The sequence below is a fragment of the Oenanthe melanoleuca genome, chromosome 3 (assembly GCF_029582105.1).
Source record: "Oenanthe melanoleuca isolate GR-GAL-2019-014 chromosome 3, OMel1.0, whole genome shotgun sequence".
NCBI lineage: Eukaryota > Metazoa > Chordata > Aves > Passeriformes > Muscicapidae > Oenanthe > Oenanthe melanoleuca.
The window spans coordinates 71,426,018-71,445,433 of NC_079336.1; the positions used below are offsets into that span (position 1 = coordinate 71,426,018).

Here is a 19,416-nt window from a genome sequence, read left to right on the forward strand (position 1 = left end):
ATGTTGTTCCTGTAACTTATATTTCCTGACAGAAACACCATACTTTGTACACTGTATATATATATTAAGGTGACTATTGCACAAAACTTGATCTTTTCACTCTTTTAAGTGGAAAGCAGGAATATTAATAATGTCCCAGTGGTAATCCCACTTACAAGTTTGCCTTCTGCTAGACATGGGTCAGTTGCATTACATTTCTTCCTGTGATATAGCTGTGTAAAGAAGTAGTTGTTTATACTTCCTGAAGTGTAAAAATTGAATTAGTTGTTTTTAAAACACTTTGAAGGTGGTAAGCACTGTAAATCACATTGTGGTAATAATCAAGTATAAGCTCTCAAGCTTCAACCCTCAAATTGTCCCAAAACTGTTGCAGTGAGAGGGAAAGATCTGAGCTTTCATTATGAAAACACCTGCATTGTAACACATGAATTAGAGCTGAGATTTCCTGCAGTTTTTGTTCAGGCTTATCATGACCGACACAATTTTTGCTTAAACCTTCTATTCAAAGCCTGGCTCAAATTTCCTTTCATGGCGTTTGAAATAAGGGTATCTAGTCCAGATCTTTCCTCAGTCAGTTCCTATATTTTTTTTTTCTTTTTTTCAAGGATGTGCTGGCTTTTACAAACTATAAAAATATTACATGCCTGTTTTTTCAGCTGTATCATCCAGCTGTCTCCAGTCTATGTTGGTCATGTTCTGATATTCCTATTCCACTGCATAGAAACATGATCTTTGGTTTCCAGACATCTCACACATCTGATTTTACCTTTAATTTAGATTTCAGAGGCACTGATTTCTCTGAAATATTGGAGACTGCAAGTTAGCCTGATCTTGAGGGATGTGTGCTCTGGTGCTGCCATGGGAAGTTTCCCTGATGTGCAGAGAAGCATTACAAGTTTGGATTGCTTTGGAAGCTCACACTTCATTGCTTGTACTGATGCCTGGGGCTATATTTTACACTCTACATGCTATTAATTTTGCCTAATTAAATTTGTTATTTAGTACAAAACAGTGACTTGGAAGGTTTCTTTTGGGGTGGTGGCTGGGGTGGGGAAATGGCCTGCATCAGTTCTGCTTTGGGCTACCATGGACAGTGGCCTGAGAATCAAATATTTCAAAATAGGTGTCATTGGGAGTGTGAATCCATTTACACTCTCAGAATGATGGAAAAGCCCTTGTAGACTGGTAGAATATTTTGCAGCCCCTGACTGTTGACTGGTTAGGTCAAACAAATTGGGAAGAGTATCATAAATTGGCTCACATTGCCAATGGAATAGATCAATAATGTTTTTTTATTTTGTGGATTTTCTATCAGGACACAGACCCCAAACAAACCCTGTTACTGAGAACATCCTCAGAGAGAAATCACTGTAAAAATTCCTGCTTCATGATCATGCAGTTGTGTTTTAGTGAAGCTGTCAGTCACCAGCAAGGAGGGGGTACAGAAACATATACTAATTTTACACTGTCTTTATGAATGAGTACTCCTGTCTGAAAGCAGGTTTATGTCCAAGTTTTGGATCCAGCAAATCTTGTCAGCCCAGTGATTTGCTGTACCTCAGAAACTTCCTTTACTCTGGAGGTTGAAACCACATTCAGTGGATTCTTAACTTCAGATCTGAGTGTGCCAAAGTTGTGGTTTCTGACACTTACAGAGCATTTATGTGGGTATAGTTTCACATCACTTTTTCTCAGAGATCTGTCCAAGTTGGATTTGCTTTTTCTGGCCATTTGCTTCCTAAATTCACCACTGTGGGCCCTCATCTCATTTGTGGTGACTCAGCTCCTTAGAGGGAGCCTGAAGCAGTTTAGCTTAGAAATGGTGATTTGAGCAACGATCAAACCAAGATCATTCTTGTGACCCAACTTAGATTTCAGTCCACAAATGTCTGTAATTGGTGGGACAGCAGGCTGTAACCAGCAGGGATGTTTTAGACTGGCTTTACTGCTGAGAAAAAAGTATGTAAAATTTCACCTGAAGTATCTAGGTATCCTTTGCAGATAAGATGTTTGCTAACCCCAGTGAAACATGATGAAGGAAATAAGAGTTATGAAGCCTTTGAAAACCCTTAAACTTAGATGCTCTAGTGGAACAAAGCATTATTATTTTTCACAGGAAGAAAGATAACCATTATACAAGATTGGTGCTTGTAAGTGGATCTAATTCATATAGATGAAATTATTCTGATTTAAAAGGCCTAGAAAAATGATTTAGGCTTCTGAGCTATCAGTTAATTAACATGATTTATGCATAATTTTGCACTTAGCAAAAAATGTTTTAATGGGCAAATCAGTTGTTGGTGATGAATATTTAATAGCGAACACCAAATCATCAATAGTTCTTCTGCAGCATTTGCTGAAGCCATTGGCAGTGAATTATGAAGGAACAATTATTTTTAAACAGAGCTGACCTACCACTTTAGTTTTAGAGCTGGATCACAGCTTTTCTGAAGTTCAGAAATGTTCAGATGCGAATTATTGTCATTCCTTTTTTAAAAACAAACATTCTTTCCTCTTAATTAATCCCTCGTGTAAAAAACCACTGTTATAAATGTGCCATGGTAGGAAGCAAGCAGTGAGACAAGGGGTCTGGTGTGATTCACCCACATATTTGCAAGGAGAGTGCCAATCAAAAACACAGAGATAAACAAAAAGCCCACGTCACTTTACCAAAGACAGTCTTCTCCATCTGAACTCTGCTTGCTGTGCAGTAAGAGCACGCTGACTCCTGACTCCTGTCAAGGCTGAGGCAGCTTTGTGATGAGAAATTGAATTGGCTGCAGTCTCAGTTTTGTTTATTCCCACGCAGATATATATTGTTTTGATCAAATTCTGACTTCAGTTCCTCTATTCATTTGACCAGTAGATTTATACAGGGCATGTGCATGCTAAGAACTACACATTCTTATATATTTTCAGGGCCTCAAGCAGGTGAGTCAGACATAAAGCTCAGTGGGGATGTATTTTCTTTAGATAACTGTGTATTTACACACTTTACTACAAGGAAATAGCTTTCTAAAGAAAGTTTAGCTCTGTAGTAAATCATATGGCGCATTAGAGGAAATGTGAAAGCAAAAGGAGAAAAAAAACCCCACAAGCCCCCCAGAAAACCAAATAAAATGTTAGCAAATTTTAGTAATATGGGTTTTATAATACCCAGCAAGTTGCCAAGGAATGCTTTATGTAGTGATTCTTCTATACACTGGGGAGAAAGATCTCTTTAATGCTTTTCAGAATTTAAGTGAAGCACAGCTCTGCTTGCTTTGTCATGCTGCTTCTCTCGCTGAGCAGTGGTGCAGGTACAAAGAACTGCTCTCTGCTTATTTCATTCCAGAGGTAGAAGAATTCAGGATTTTTTGAACTTTAGCTATTCCTTCCTTCCTTTTGCCATGCCAGAGGAAGGAATGGGGAGAAAATCTCCACGGTTAGTTAAGACAATCCTAGCAGCTTTCTCCACCTGAGGACAAGTCAGCCACTGTCTTCCCTGGAGTAGGTCCCAGCTCCTAAAGCTGCTCCAGGAGATTCCTATTATGCCACAAACCACCATTACTGGAGTATTGTGCTTTTACATTGGTTTCATCATTCTCTGTGGTCTCCTGACCCACACAATGTGCCACTTCAGTCTTTGTAATTTCTGCAAGGGACAGATACAGCAGCCTGTAGCTTTCTCCCACTCCCTGAGAACCTCTGCTGAGCCCTGCAGGGTACCCTGACTGAGGCTGCTGTCTCTCACCCACCCTCTGTGCCCTGTGCCTTCTCTCTCTCTGTGCACTCTTGGCAGTGCTTTGCCTAAGAATGGACATGCCCTGTGAAAAAATCCCTGTATCCAAGAGGAGACATCCTTGCAAACAATACCCCTGCATTGCTCAAATCCAGAGGAAAGGAGTGGAGAAGGCACCCCAAAGCCTTGATATGGAGAGGAATTACATTCCCCTGTGTCTGCCCGTTTATCAGATCTGCTATTGACTGGCAGGGGTGACTTTGTCTGCTGTGTTTCTGTTCTTTTGTGCAGCTCATGTGAGCTCATTTTCTCCCTTTTCCTACAGATTCCCCAGGTGTTCCTCCAAGTGCCAATGCTCATCATCTTTTCAGAGGGTTCAGCTTTGTTGCCTCTAACTTGGTGCAGGAGCCTGCTCAGCAAGACGTGCACAAAATCACTGTTCACCCAATTGTGCAGGTACTGGAGCTGGTTACATTTCACATCTGATGTGCAGATATGTATGTGCATAGTGTATTTAAACCACCTAATGTTCTCACCAGTATTTCCCAGTTACCTAGGGTAGGAAGGAGGTGTTTTATATGCAGCATGTAGGTGTTTGAAAATGAGAATTTTTTCATGAAGGCTTTTATGTATAAAACATTTTCCTCACCATCTTTGCAAAGGAAATAGGAATTGCACTTTGTCCCAACTAAAATGAAAAGTGCTTCTCAATACCTGAAACAGAATTCCAGTTGTGCATGCAGGGCAGGTAATGAAATATTTTTTTTTCACTGAATGCATTTCATTCTCAGCAGTTTTGCCTTGGATTATATTATCCAGTCTGTGCTGGCAAAGGGGTTTGATGAACTACTGTTACAGGCTCCCAGAGACAAAGCCCAAGCTCCTGGGTGCATCCATACTCCTGTTGCTATTGCACAAAAACCTAGGTGTACTCACCTAAACCGAGGTGCTTGATGGGGCAACATGCCAGACATTTGGTCCTTTGCTGCCATTCCCCTGCAAAAAAATCTATCCAGTTGTCCTTTAAACCAGAAATAAATTGCTACAAAATGTTCCACACATCAGAGGAGAAGTGAACAGGGAGAAACAACTGGGCTGCTTATAGATGCAGCCGAATTTCTCACTAGGAAAAAACTTCCTCTCCTACCACAGCCACAGGTATATGTGCCTCAAGGGGGGAGACCCTGCCTGTGGTTTTTACACATTTTCATCTCTATTTTAATTATTTACAGCGGAATGTGTCGTACTCCTAAAGATGCTCTTATGCCACAGTAAGTGAAATGTTAGCCAAGCAATTACATCCCTGAAATGTTATATATATTCCCATTATTTACTTTGTAAAAATGTATTGAATATTGACATATGCACGCCTTAAAAGGTAGCAGGTTCTGTTTGGACTTTGCTAGCAAGGCTACACTTTTAGACAGAGGATTCTGGAGGATTTTTTGAGGTGCAGGTTGTTTCTTGAGTCCTGGAATGGAATTTGCAGCAAAGCCTCAGATTTAGGGTTCACCATTGAAGCAGTATACCTGCCCAGATATTTTCCAAAGAGCATGTGAATTAATTGCTTAAAATAGTAACCTCTCTCACACAGAAATCACAGATAAATATATTCTAGACAAGACATCCAGTGATCTGGAGGCACTCCCCATATATAGGATATCTCTCTTGAATACTGTGAACCTATTAGCATTTTACATGTTATCTGCCCCTCAATAATTAGAAAACAGTTTATATTGTCAAGATATGTGGGTTGTCAGGAGATTTCACAATTTTCTATGATTTTTTAATATGTGATGATTTTCTGCATTTCAAAAATAGTTTAGAAAATCACAGTGGTTTTGCCACTACTTCTGCATGGACAATTCCATGTTGCAGACTGGAAAAAGGTAGAAAGGGAAGAGACACGTTTACTTGTTTAAGTAAAGAGTTTCAGAATTTTGTAACTGGACTCAGAAAAGCTGCTGAGGACCAGAGAGCTCTGTGGAGGAGAGGAGATGAAGCATCTCCTTCAAGAGGAGGCTAGTCCCTGCTTTCACATACCATGTCCTGATTGCCTTGTTTGTGTTGTCTTTCCCTGCAGCAGTTACATGGGAACAACATTCATTTTACTGATGGATACGAGATCAAGGAGGACATAGGGATTGGCTCCTACTCAGTGTGCAAGAGATGTGTTCACAAAGCTACAGAAACAGAGTTTGCAGTGAAGGTAAGAAAGCCTCTGGTAAATGCCAGAAATACAGCTGAGAATGCTCTGCCAGCCTGGGCAGCAGTGGGGTCACTGGATTTTTTGTTGCCTTATTTCTTGTTGCTGGGTGCTGCTTGGGGTTTCTTCTGTTTTGGAAGATGGCAGGTTTCATGATAAGTCTTTCACATTTTTTCACACTACAATCCCATCAAGGAGAATTCTTCAGTGGAAAAAACCTTTGCTGTCTTGCATGGAAATCCAGTTAATCAGCCATGCTCCTTGCAAACTGAATATTTTTAATATATCCCACATTGAATCATCATATTTTTTTTAAAATTACATAAAAAAATTATTGCAAAGTTGAAATATTATTCTTCTTTCTCAGGTTGTTTAGGTCTGACTTTCTTCTAATTAGACAGATGTTTCAATGAAAACCACGATCACATAGAAAAACTCAGATTTCCTTTGTCTCCTTCACATTCAAAACCAATTCTATCAAAATGAGCAAAAGTCAATCTTCAGCAGAGAGCTAAAATGAGCTGCTTTGGAAGGCTGTGCTCAGAGAACTGTCATCATCTCTCCTCAGTGCTGTTGAATAAACAGCATGCAGCCATTTCAGGGGGCAGTGCAGACCAGTGGCAAGTGGTTGTGAGATAACAGCTCAGAGGAAGAGTTTCAAGTGTGTACTTGTCTTTAAGGAAAAGTTTAGCAATGAAAACACTCATATATTAGAAAACTATTTCATGGTTTTGTTCTTGTGCCAAAAAGGGACAAGATTAGATTATGACACGGGATTTGAAAAGACAGGGGAAGTTATGTCAGATCCTTTCACCCTGTAGCATCTCATGGGAACAGATTGCAGTACATGGAGAAGTGTATTTACCAAACTAGCAGTAAATGAGGGGATCTAGCCAACTTCCACTCTACTTTTGCTGTTTTAAAATTTTAGAAAAGAGATTTAAATTTTTCTAATAAATGAGATTGTGTCTTTGCAGTTAAATGAGATGATGAGAGCTGAAGGAAGTGATCCAAACTGCAGTTCATGAGATAAATGATCTCCAGATAGTCAATAGAATAATATTAAACATTTTATTAGTCTTATTTTCCACTACTAGACCGATGGCAAGGCAATATCTGTGAAAATCCATGAAACTTTTCATGTTTCCTCATGATGGACACAAAAATCTGGAAACCACTATTAACCTACAATCTGTTGATGTCACTGTTCAAACAATGGTTTATTTTTCTAATCTACACCATAAATAGGAGCATGGACTCACCAGCAGATCTGTGGGCTTGCATATGAAGGTGCTACTATTTCCATTTCTAATGAATTTTAAAAATCAGAGCTTTTCAGTGCCCAGGTCATTTGTCAACATTTGTTATGTTGTAATAGGTGTGGGTTCTGTATAATTTAAATACATCCATGATGAGCAAAATGTATACTAAATATAAGTAATACCTTTAATATTTCGTTTATGTCAAGTGTTTTGAGCAGATTTATCAGTGTAACACAGCCAGTGTGAAACCAAAATAGAAAATCCTCATCCCTTGAAGATGTCCAAGTGCCCAAATCTGACAGAGTCCAGGCTGGGTGTTTCCAGAACAAAGCCAAGGCAAGGAGACACTCAAAGCTCCAGAAGAGTTCAGCACTGTGATTGCTAGGTTCATTCTCTTTCAAATTTTTTAAACATTTCCTCTCTTTACTCCTTTCTTCCTCCACCTCTTACAACTCTTTTCTTGTCACATAAATATTCCTTGATTTTGACTGCCAGTGTAGGCAACATGTGCAGCATCTCAGTTTCTGATACAGCATGAGTCAAATGTGTAGCACAGATTTGGGCTTGGAGACAGTTGGTGGATTTCTGTTTGTTCTGTCTTTCCAGCACATTTAGTGCTGCCTCTTTGGTTATTACTCCTACCAATATATTAATTCTACTTTTCCTTCCATTTTATTGTAATTTCATAATAAGATTATATCATTTTGTTGTCAGAGTAGCTCGCTTTCAAAAAAATTGCACAATGCCACCCATTTCAAGTAATTAGATAGCACAGGAGCTGCAACTGATATTATCATAATTATATATCAGTCCCTTTTGACATGCATCCTTTAAGTCTCTCTATAAAAATCCCTGTAATTAGGCTCTTTTCATTTCTGTTGGTAAGTATAATTTTCTCAGTGTTCTGTAGCACATAACATTCTCAGGAAGAAGTGTCTGCAGTGATAGTTTGTGTGATAGACAGCAGCCCCATTTGCCACCTCATCAAAAGCTCCCTCTTTCAGAGGAACTGCCAACACCACAGAGAACATCCTCCTGTCTCCCTCTGGGGAGGCTGGTGATAGGGAAGGAGTTAAGGAAATTACCTGGTGGCATCACTGCAGGAAGACACACACCTTGTCACTGTGTGAATAAATAATCCTTCAGCGGAGCCTGCCACTCACCTTGTTGACTATTGTTGTGTGGTGTCTTGCTGAGACAGGACATTACCTGGCCAGAGTAGTTTGAGTCAGAGCTACAGCCAGAAAAGCAAAACCTTTCCTAGCCCAGAAGCAAAATATATTTATTAAAATGCAAAACACTTCATCCCTTTTCCTTTTGCTGGCCATCTGCTACTAATTAGGGGGGCATCTTGTAGAGGCAATTAGATGTCCAGCAGTGCAAAAAAGTTCTTTGCTGGTGTTGTAAAAGCGTTTGAAGAGATCTGGAATTTCACTGTTTCCAGAGCTCATTGATATTAGGCACGTTGCTCACTGAGGAGCTTTTGGAATTTCCCCCAGACACCTCTCTGCACCTGTAGGCAGCTGTACTGCCTCTGTAAATCCAATCATGAGCCTGCTGAAGAAGAGAATTTTCTTGCAACCTATTCCCTCTTCTTCCATGTCATCTGTAAAAATGAAATGCTAATAATAAACTCTAAAGCTATTTTAGAACATGCCCTCAGGCTCCTAAGTGCAATATTTCAGAACTCAGACACATCTCCACTTCTGAGAGCATTTCACTACTCTGCAAGAGAAAACCCTGTAGACAGTCAGATTTCCTGCAAATTGAGTCCACCCTGAAACTAGTAACCACCTGTCTAGGTCAGTGCAGATGTTGGTTTAGCAAGTCCACCTGTCATATTCTACTTGCACGTACATACTCTGAGGAGCTTTTAAAATTTTACTCTTAACTTTCTTTCCATCTCATTCCCAAGTGGAAAAAAAGTAAAAAACTCTGAAATACAAGTAAGGATTTGCTCATTCTTCCAAATCACAGAATATTCTGAGGTAGATGCTTTGTAAATACTGGTAGAAAGAAGAGAGATGGAGAAAAAAGAGTGTTTCTCCTCTGATGGACCTCTACTGTGTTTCAGAATATTGATATATATATATATGTATAAATATATAATATATATTATTATATTACATTACATTACATTACATTGCATTATATTATATACTATAATATCTTAATATATAATAATATATATTGATCAATATAATATTGATCACCCTGACTACAGCAGGCCTATTGATTTTTAATTGCTAAGAGAATTGGCATTGTCAGTCACAGTTACAAACTTCACATGGGTATGAATGGAATGGTGAGGTCAGAAGCAAAGGAAAATCAGATCAAAGTATTAAGTCACATTGGTATCTATAGAAAATAAGTTAATTAAGTAAAAGAATGATGCTAGAGGAGATGGTAGGGGTTTTTGTGTGTGGAAGAAAGTTTGCAATGGAAGCCCAAACACATTAAGAGCTCTTGTTTGGAGTTCAGAGATGTTGGTGAATCAGATTTTTCAAAACCTTCCAGAGATGAGATGCAATTAGCATACTCCAAATGTTTTTCTTTTCTTGAAACTATTGCACAGCTTTCAAGCTTGGAGTGCTAGTGAAGCTTTCAAGCTGGATTTCTGGATGTGCTTTTTACTGATGCCAGATTAAGTAACTTAGGAAAAGACTTGATTTCATCTCCCTATTTCTAAAAGTTTATCTATTCAGATTGACTTCTGACCCCCAGGAAAGATTACTGGTGGATAATAGCCAAGCAGAAATTTCTGCTGCTGGGCCAGTTCCACCCCTAATACTGCCCCAAATATTGCAGAGGTAGGTGGTTTAGATGCCAGATTCAAGACCTTGATGTCAACTGCCTTTTTCTGCAGGTTAAAAGAATATCCAGTTAGTTAAATCTTGTGGATTTTTAGTCCCTTTGTCCTGTTAGAAGCAAGGCAAAAAACTAGATTCTATATCCTAAACATATTTTTCCCTCCTTTGAAGAAGAAAAATACAGTAGAGACAGTCCCAATTGACAAGTCCAATTTTGCAGAAGCCAATATGACAGTGGAATTTGGATCTTGAAACACATGTGAATCCCATGACTTTTTCCTATCTCTGTAATGTACTAACCAACTGTTTGGTTCCAGATGTTCCACAGTTGTGAGCAAAGCCAAAGTTTGCAGTCTGTGTCTTCCACTGGGATACAAGTTAGTTTATGCTAGAGTCCAAGTGAATCCTACAGCTCATGTATAATTCTGGCAACTGCTAAGTGCTGAAAGCACATCTATCTAACACGTTTTGGTGTGTGCAGAGTGGAGAGAAGGTGCATTTTTAATTAGCTACAAAAATTCAATACCAGCAGAGATGTCAGCATGCTGTCAATAAATAGAAATCAGTAACTCATGAGAGCCTGTATCATCAAACTGGTTGTGCATGTCTATTTATTTGTTAATAACTGTGAGTGACATAGTCACCATTTAAATTCCAGAGTTTTTTCCTCATTTCCTTAAGCTTCATTTTCCTCTTCCATTGATGTCCATGGTCTTGGTTTGGTTGTTCCTAGGTGGTTGGTGTAAGTAGGTAAAATTGCACACTGATCTGAAGGCAGGAGGTTACACAGTAATATTTAGTGGCTCTACATTTTCTCTGTAGCCTGTACAATGGTTAGGTCAGGAATTTAATGCTGAATGCAGTAAAGAAAATAGGAATCTTACTTAGTGAAATAAGAAAGAAAAAAAAAATCTGTCCAAACATCATTAAATCTCCTTCAAAGTTAAAGTGCCTGTAGATCTAGAGAGATTTGCTTAATATTGTCTCTCCTTAACCATAGAAAGTCACTGAAGTGAAACAGACAGTGGAAATTTCAGGGAAGGCTTTGTATCTATTTTTGTCTGTTTGGGAGGTACTAAGTGTCTGGTGGAAAATGGATAAATATATCAGTGCTTAAATAGGAAGGTCAATGGAAAGTTTGCTGGATGACCTCAGATTTCTTGGCCCTGAGTCTGCCAGCTTGTCAAAGCAGCAGATACTCATCCACTGCTTGTCCAGCCTTTCCCCCTCTGCCTGCCCCAGAGCATGCTACAGAGGTCAGGCCCCAGGGTACGTGCACCAATCTCCAGGTCAGAGCCACTGGCAATGCATCCCTTTCAAATGTAGCTTTTAAATTCAGCAGAATTTACCTGCTGCTGGAGCAGAGCACTATCAGGACTCTGCCAGAGAGAGGATGGGCTGAACTGGCAGGGATCAGATGCTGAGGTCCTGTCTCAGTTCTTGTTCAGCCCCCAGCAATGCAAACCCCCCCTTGACTCTGCTGGTTGGCTATCACAGTCAGATTTGTATGGATAGGGTAGCCCTCTATCACATCTCACACTTGGGGAAAAAATGGCATCAGGAAGAATACAATGTCATGAAAAGGAGCTTCTTATAAAACCTGTTAGCCAAGTGAAGGGAAATAAGAGTGCCAGCTGTGCTTCCAGAAGCCTCTAACTGTCCTTGCTCTTCCCCAAGATGACTTATCAAATTATCTCTGAAGAGCATATCTTTTGTCTCTGCAAGATCATACTAATGATACTGAAAGATACTTTCCAATATTTTATTGAGAAAGTGTCTCTGACTGCAGTCTTGCAGAAATTTTTCATTCCTATTTGCTTTCCTTCCCTGAATACATAATGCAGCAATTCAGTGTTCTCAAATAATTCACAGGATGGAAATACAAATATTTGAATACCAGCATCAGACAAGCATTTCATAAATATGTTGCTAGTGGAGTTACAATTTTATTAATAAAATTCATATGCAGACCCAAAGATTTCTATCTTACTAACATGCTTGCATATAAATGAGTTTTTCTTGTAGTACCTGAGTAGGAATACTAAACCTTGTGAGATCATGTGCTCTTTTGATATCCATGGTTTAAGATAGGATATAAGTAAATTAGAGAAAATCTATAGTAGAAAATATGCAAGAATTACAAGGCAAGCTCTATCAAGAGAGCTATAAATACATGTGATGTAAGACAGACAAGAGCTCGGTGGGATGCAATCAAAATCTATAAATATCTCTAAGGTGATATAAATGATGGATGACTACCATTTGGCTGCTAAAGACAGCAAGGGAAGACAGAATGTCTTGAAGCTAAAAAAAGGAATTTAAGAGGAAAAAGAGTCTTATTGTGAGAGTAGTTGGTAAACCAAACTCTTCAAGGATATGACCGAGATGTCTTCCCCTTCACATGCCAGGCAGTTGGATTTGTCATATTAGTGGAAATGTAGCCTTAGAAAATACAGGGACAGAGGTAAAAGATTCCTTCCTACATTGATAAACTACAGAGAACACTTAGCAGGTTTTCCCATTAAATTTGGCTTATAAAGCTGGGCATCAGGAATTAACATGGCCCAGACACTGAAGTAAAAGATGGTTTTATGTGTCTGAAGAACACTCAAGCTTTTTGGCAGTGGGACACCAAATTTGGTAGCCTGTAGGGTGCCATTTAGGAGATACAGGCTTTAGAACAGATTTAGGCACAAATCTTTTGTCCTTCTTTGAAATGGCATAGGGAGAGCTGTTTTCTAGAGTGCTCTGCAAAGGAACCAGCATTAATAGCCCTAATAAGGGCTAGTTACTGTACTGAGAGTGATTGCAAACAGCATGGAGGGTGTCCTCTAGATGTGATGGAAAGAGAAAATTATTTACAGTAAAATGGAGGAAGCAGCAAAGGGTGATAGAGTGTTGTTGTCTGTGATGATCTTAGGTCTGACCTGGGAGAGTATGTTTGAAGGCTTTCTTGGTTTTCCCATTTCAAAAACTTAAAAGGGGCCTGACTTTGATCCTGGACCAGGGTCATTCTGCACACTCACCATAACAGGAGGCAGCAGAGCTTATTTTCTATGGTATCCTCATTTTTAAAGACTTGGGCTTTCCAGAATACCTACAAAACTTCAATGGCTTCACTTTTCTATTGTTTTGAGTGTGTTCAGGTAGGAGTTGAGCTCAATGATCCTGATGGGTCCCTTCCATGACAGTGTATTCTGTGCTTCTATGCTTTCTGCTAGTCTCCCCGTGGAAATTAGTCAGTTTTCCAAGGAGACACTGCTTGAGTAGGCAGAGCCCTGCAGCTACAGCTTCAGAAAGGCTAGGCCAGTACAGAGTGCTGGGCTCTGCTGGAAGGATGTGGGAGAAGGCAGGGCAGAGAGGCAGGAGGAGCATTTCTACAAGCAGCCAGCCTGTTCCTACCAGCAAGAGCCATTGCTGACTTTTGGAGTAAATGGGGCCACAGCATTGCTTAAATTCTTAACAAAATAATCAAGCAGAAACACAGAAGTGTGTGCAGGTCAGCCCTTAATCTCAGCTTCAAAGCAAATCTTAAACGTGTAGTGGTTGTACATCTCTGGCTTAAGGATTCCTGCAGCCTCCTTCCCGTTTTGTCACAAAGCTCTCAGTGCCTCTTTCCTGGCATGGCTGAACCTCTGAAGAATGTGAGAATATGATATTTCTCTCTCCTAACTAGATCTTTTCTAAGGCCAGGATCAGCAGAAGTATTTCTACAGCTTAATAATATCATGTTTCTCTTCACTAACTTTCTTGCCAAATACCTAAAGTATTTTGGACAGAATTTGGTCCTTTGTGCCTCTGCTTCTCTTTTGGGTCTATTCAAACTCTGTTTCTTGTATTTATCTTCCATACTGATGTAATAATTTTTCCCCTTTATAAGTTCTGAGTATGACACCATGATTCCATCCCTGAAGCTTTTTGTAGAAGGTGAGAGCAGCATTGCAGTTATTTTTCAGACTGAAAACTCATCAGTCTGATCCAAGAATGTGTGCTGAGCAGAGCAGACTGAAACACAGTGCAGAGCCTTTCCCACCAAACTATTCAGCTTCCAAAACTGAAGACTTCTCACTAAAATGAGCTTTTCTGTTTCACAGGGGCTACTGAAATAAATTTGTTAATGTTTCTGCTCTGCTTAGAAAATGTGTGCAACCATATAAGTGCTAATTAACAAGAGCAGTTAATTAGCAGTTCCAGCTGACAGCTTAGGAGTGCTAAGTCAGCAAACAGTGTCAGCAAGTGGGCATGCTCTGCATGCAGAAATGTTTTCTGTCTCACCTGCACAGCTTGATCAGATGGGCAGTCCTTATTTCAGAAAAGTATTGCTAATTAGGCCTGTTTCTTCTAATAGTCATTTTTCATGATTTTCCTGAAAGGTTTAAGCGTGGATGGAGGGAATGAATTTCTGAAGCTAATCAAAACTAACAGAACAGCAAATAGTCCCCCAGAAACTATTAGGCTTGGAAAAGTTCTCCTTGGAGACCTCTTAAATGTAAAATTATACCATGTTCGTTTAAATAATATTAGCCTTTCTGCAGTGATTTTCGTCCAGCTTGAGTTATTTGACATCAAAAAAGGAACCAAATTAAAACAGATGCTTGGCATGAATGGAGCTTATTTTTAGAAGGAAATATTACTGAAATGGAAACCTGTACATTTTCCAGCAGCACAGAACTGCAGAACCCTCTGTGACACTTTCACTGGAATTAATGTTGTAGATGAAACTATCAGGTTAAAGTCTCTGTGTGCTGTCACACATCCTTTTTTCAGAAGAGAAGCAAATCCTACCTTATAGTTAGTTCCACTAGGGGTGCCCTGAATTTTCAAATACATCACAAGGTAGATATAATGTGCAAAGGGACACAAAATTAATTCTTATTTTGCTCATCCCTCCCTTCCCAGAGAAGGAAAGGATTTTTACAGAGACTATCACATCACTCTATGTAATGAATTTGTTCTTAAAGGAGATGAACCCATACTTACTCTCCAAACAGACTATAGAAAACACTGTATATAGCAGAAAATAGAGCTGCTTTAAAAAGCATGTAAAACTCTCTTCCTCCTGCATGCTTTTTTCACAAAGCCATTCAGAGTTCCCTAATGCTGGTCAAAATGAGTTTTATATCATCCTACTGTTAAACACGCTGGCAGCCTCAGGTGTGGCTGTTCAAGGTATGGCAATGCCCAGGGGTCTGCCCTGCCTTCTGCTGGACTTTGAGTTGCTGCAGATGGAGCAGCAGATTGGGACTGTACCAGTAGCTCAGCTGCCCCAGTTCACACTCTGGCATCTCAGTTCCAGCTGCCAGGAAAGGTCACTTGGGGCAGTTGAAGACAAGGCAGAGGCTGATCCCATTTGGTCCTGGTGGCAAAAAGAGCTATGCCTTATGCTCTGCAGTATGACCCACCAAAACTCCTAACTCAAAGCTCCACAACCAACTTTTTATCTGTTCCTCAGCTGCAGGGTGTACCTTCAATGCTTCCCCACGTTTGTGGGTTTTGTTGTGGAATGAATCTGTATAATAAAATGGAGAAGTTTTGCTGCAGTCCATGGTCATGGCATACACCATATGGTGTTAGGGGTTAAACCTCTGTGACAGTGTTGGGTGCATTCAGCTTCCCCAGGAAGGGAGGTGGCTACTATCACCCATTTCACTTGACATCACCAGACAGCTTCTGAGCCCCATTCCACTTAAAGAGAAAAATCAAGTCAGAGCCAAGCAAATGTTTTAATGCAGTCCTTTTTGGTCATTAAAGATGCACAAGGACCTTTCTCCCCAGCACAGAAAGACCCAACAGAGCAGTTTCCTTGCTGCTAGCTCAAGCATAGCCTGGCCAGAGCCACATCCTTTATCCTCAGGCTCTTCCCATCACTGCATCCCATGTTTCTTTTCTGTTCTTTTTCTCACTCTCTTGCTTCTCTCTCACCTTTTCTTTTAGGCAGTTCATTTTCCAGACAGAAAAGGCAGTCAAACTGTCCCTTCCCACCTCTTGCCTTTTTCCAGTCTCACAACTGTAGTGATGGAGAACTCCATGTGAGAAACACAGCCATTCTCCATTCTTCTCGTGCACAGTCATTCAGGTTAATTCCAGTGCTGGAAAAGGCAATTTGTATTAGCAGGGCTGGTTCTCTGAAAGTGGATTAGGCAGTGCTTACACATAGTGTTTCTTTGGCAGGGCTGTAAAGGCTGTAGGTCCCAGCTGGTGGGTGGTATCAAACTGCTGAAGCCTCCAACATCTGCTAATGGCATAACTAGGTCCAGAAGAAGAGATTTATCCACACAGTTGGAAGCATGCAAATACCTTCAAAATAAGGCAACAAGCAAATATATATACTGTCTCTTTAGTTTCTGTGCCAATTTCAGCAAGGCTTTACCCACACTGAATTTTACTGATAATCTCTTTTATACTCATCAGTCTGCTCTGGCAAGGCTAAATGCACTGAAAACCCATTAGTAAAGGAGAATTAGATGACTTTTTCCATGCAGAAGACTTGTAAAAGGACTTGTAAAAACTGGACAGATGCATTAATTGGGATTTTGAAAATATTCTGTCTGTCTCCTTTCTTCTTTAATAGAGAAAGTGTTCAGTATTGTCCTTTAAAGGAGCTTGACTCGTTTTAAAACATCATGAGGTTATTATCCTAAATCCCACTGAGGAAAGAAAGTGCACCTTTTCCTTTCTCTTAGTTAGTCATAAAGGATGTGGTAGTTAAAGGAAAAACATATCCCCTATAAGAACAAAGGACACTATTGATCACACTGAGTCTATTTTACTCTGAAATTCTTTCATACACTGTGACACAGATGAGTTTCTGAACAATCCCTGAGTGTCCAATGCACAGAAAAAATTCTATTTGCTTTATGGCTCAGTTTCTTCCTCTTCTGAAGGGCAATGGTGTCATTGCTCTTCTGGGCCAAGGTACAGTAGAGCTCATGTTACATTTTCAGTTAAATTACCATTGCTATGGTGGCTTTTTGAGCTGGTCTTCTTCACCATACATCTAAAGAGAGAAATAGAAAAGTAGCATCATTATATATTACTCAAATTCACAGGACTAGTAGCTGAAATCTTCCCTTATTCCTGTAATTGAGAGTGTCTATATGTACATTTTGGTTGAATTAAAATCAGAATGAGTGTCCTAAAAAAGGAGACATCATTGCTTGCACAGGAAGAGCTGCAGGAGGTTCATGGGCTCTCCCAGAGAGGAACAGAGTCTGTACTCATGCAAAATACAGTGTCTCAGAGGAAACAGGGACCAGGGTGGCAAATGCTCTTTTTTACCACAGGAAATTCTGTGTGGATTTAACAACACACCAAAAAACTCTCTGAAAATGTTAATCACTGCACAGACTGCCCAGGGAAGTGGTGAAGTCACCATCCCTGGAGGCATTTAAGAGACATGTAGATAAGGCACTTTGGTTTTGTGGCAATGCTGGGTTAATTGTTGGACTTGATGATCTCAAGAGACCTTTTCCAACCTGAATGATTCTATGACTTTGTGAAAAGAACTGTGCATACTGCAGACAGATTTCTGCTGAAGTTGCAGAGGCACCTCCTCTGCTGCTTTAGCAGCCATGGGCCAAGTGTAAGTCACAGGCACACTGAAGAGAGGCACTGTCAGGGTGACAGTCTCTTGCTGTGCAGGAGAAAGATGGTTCTGGTCTGCCCAATCAGACTGCCCAGGGACTGAGAGGAATTTTGCAGGTCTCTTCCCAGCTCTGACAGTGATTTGTGGTGCAGGTTGGGGCAGCTTGTCCATGTAATCAGTGTATCACAGTCGTGCACACATTAAAATAAAAAGCATGGATATTTAGTGGGACTGCCTTGTAAATTTAAATACCATTTTGTGAATTAGAAGCATTAAATGTCATCTGCTGCTGTTACTACTACATCAGTAGCAGGGTGCTTCAGGTCATGTTGGTTTTTGTTTTGTCAATAGCTGAGACTATTTTCGGTTTGGATTTTTTTAGGCCATATATATGCATTTATAGTCCTGCATTATTAATAGGCACTTAAAATTTTCCACAGCTCTGGATATTTCCTTTCACAGGCAAGTGCAACTGAACAGGAATCTGCAATATAGTGTATAACTTGCTACAGCAGCATAGTGAGAGTGGTACTTCACACTGGTGGTAATACCTGCCTGGTTTGTACAAGGCAGGCAGATGCTAACAGGGGCACATGTGAGTTACTCCAGTAACTTGGCAAGAGATTTATCAGTGTAGCCAAGGAAGTGGCCCTCAGGACCTTTTTGAATGGGACTTACTGCTTGAGTGGGACACATTCAGTCACTGTGGTTTTACTCACATGGAGTCAGTTGATTAAGGCTTTGTTGGCTTCTTGAGAATGTCTCAACTAAACTGGGAGAACAAGAGCAGAAATTTTTATTTCATTCACCTATTCTTGAGGTCTTCCTTTATTTATTCAAATGTGCACAACAATTTACCTGCATCAGCTGCCTGTTGCACTTTTATTTGTCACACTTCTGTCAATTCAGAATCAAGTCACTGATATGGCTTCAGAGGCACACCTGAGCCACAGACAACCACTGACCATCATTATCACTGCACATACATGCCTGTCATGATGACTATGAAACTCTGATTTATATCCAGTTATGCATTACTATGGCTAATGCATAAGATTCTACTCATTTGCTTGAATTTGTATCATTATATTTAAACTGTGAAAAATGCATGCATTTTATAAAAAAGCAGGCAGGCATTTATCCTCATTAGCAAAAAGGGTTTTAAAAGCTATTTTTTCCCTGCTTATACCATCATTTAAAATCTGTGTTCTGTGCCTAGTTCTTGGAGAAACTAACCACATTTAATTTTGGAAGCCTTGAAATCCAAGGCAATAATGGAAATGATTTTCTGAAAACGCCACCTATTCCACTTTGGTAAACCTGTTATTCAAAAATACTGCTGTTGTTTTCTAGCAATAAGACATAGAGCTGAAATAGTGTACTCCTAGTGAGTTTCTTGTAGAATGAGTCTTTCACTATTTCCTGTGCAGTTACTTTTGAGATTCCAAAGTGCAGAGATTTCCCTTAAGATAATTTTTTATTCCATATTTATCGTTTATCTGCAAAGTGAGAATCATTAATCAGTGCTCTCAGCTCTGATTAACAATGACTAAACAAATGACTAAAGCTCTTTGCCTGACATGGCAAATATAAGTACCAGAATCACTAAGGAGAAGTCAGTGCTTTTCTGATAGCTGGACTTCCATGCAGTGATGCTCTCTAAGCAGCAGGTGTCATGTTTTTCTAAGACCTGCTGCTACAAGACTAAAAAGTTTGCATGTCTTACTATATTTTCTAATAAGGCAAAAGAGGCTGACCACATAAAAGTGATCTATGAAGCAGATTTATTTCCAGCTTAGGAATGGGTAGAGAGTTTGGTTACATGGCCAAAT

The 19,416-nt window shown here is 39.8% G+C and overlaps 1 protein-coding gene across 1 annotated transcript in view; it reads left to right on the forward strand.

Moving 5' to 3' along the window:
- The window catches only part of RPS6KA2 (ribosomal protein S6 kinase A2), a 146,156-nt gene that overhangs the window by 108,511 nt on the left and 18,229 nt on the right, over positions 1–19,416 (forward strand). Inside the window, exons 13-14 of the mRNA XM_056487929.1 lie at positions 4,047–4,177; positions 5,805–5,930. Coding sequence (XP_056343904.1) covers positions 4,047–4,177; positions 5,805–5,930 — 257 coding nt within the window. The remainder of the gene's footprint in view (positions 1–4,046; positions 4,178–5,804; positions 5,931–19,416) is intronic.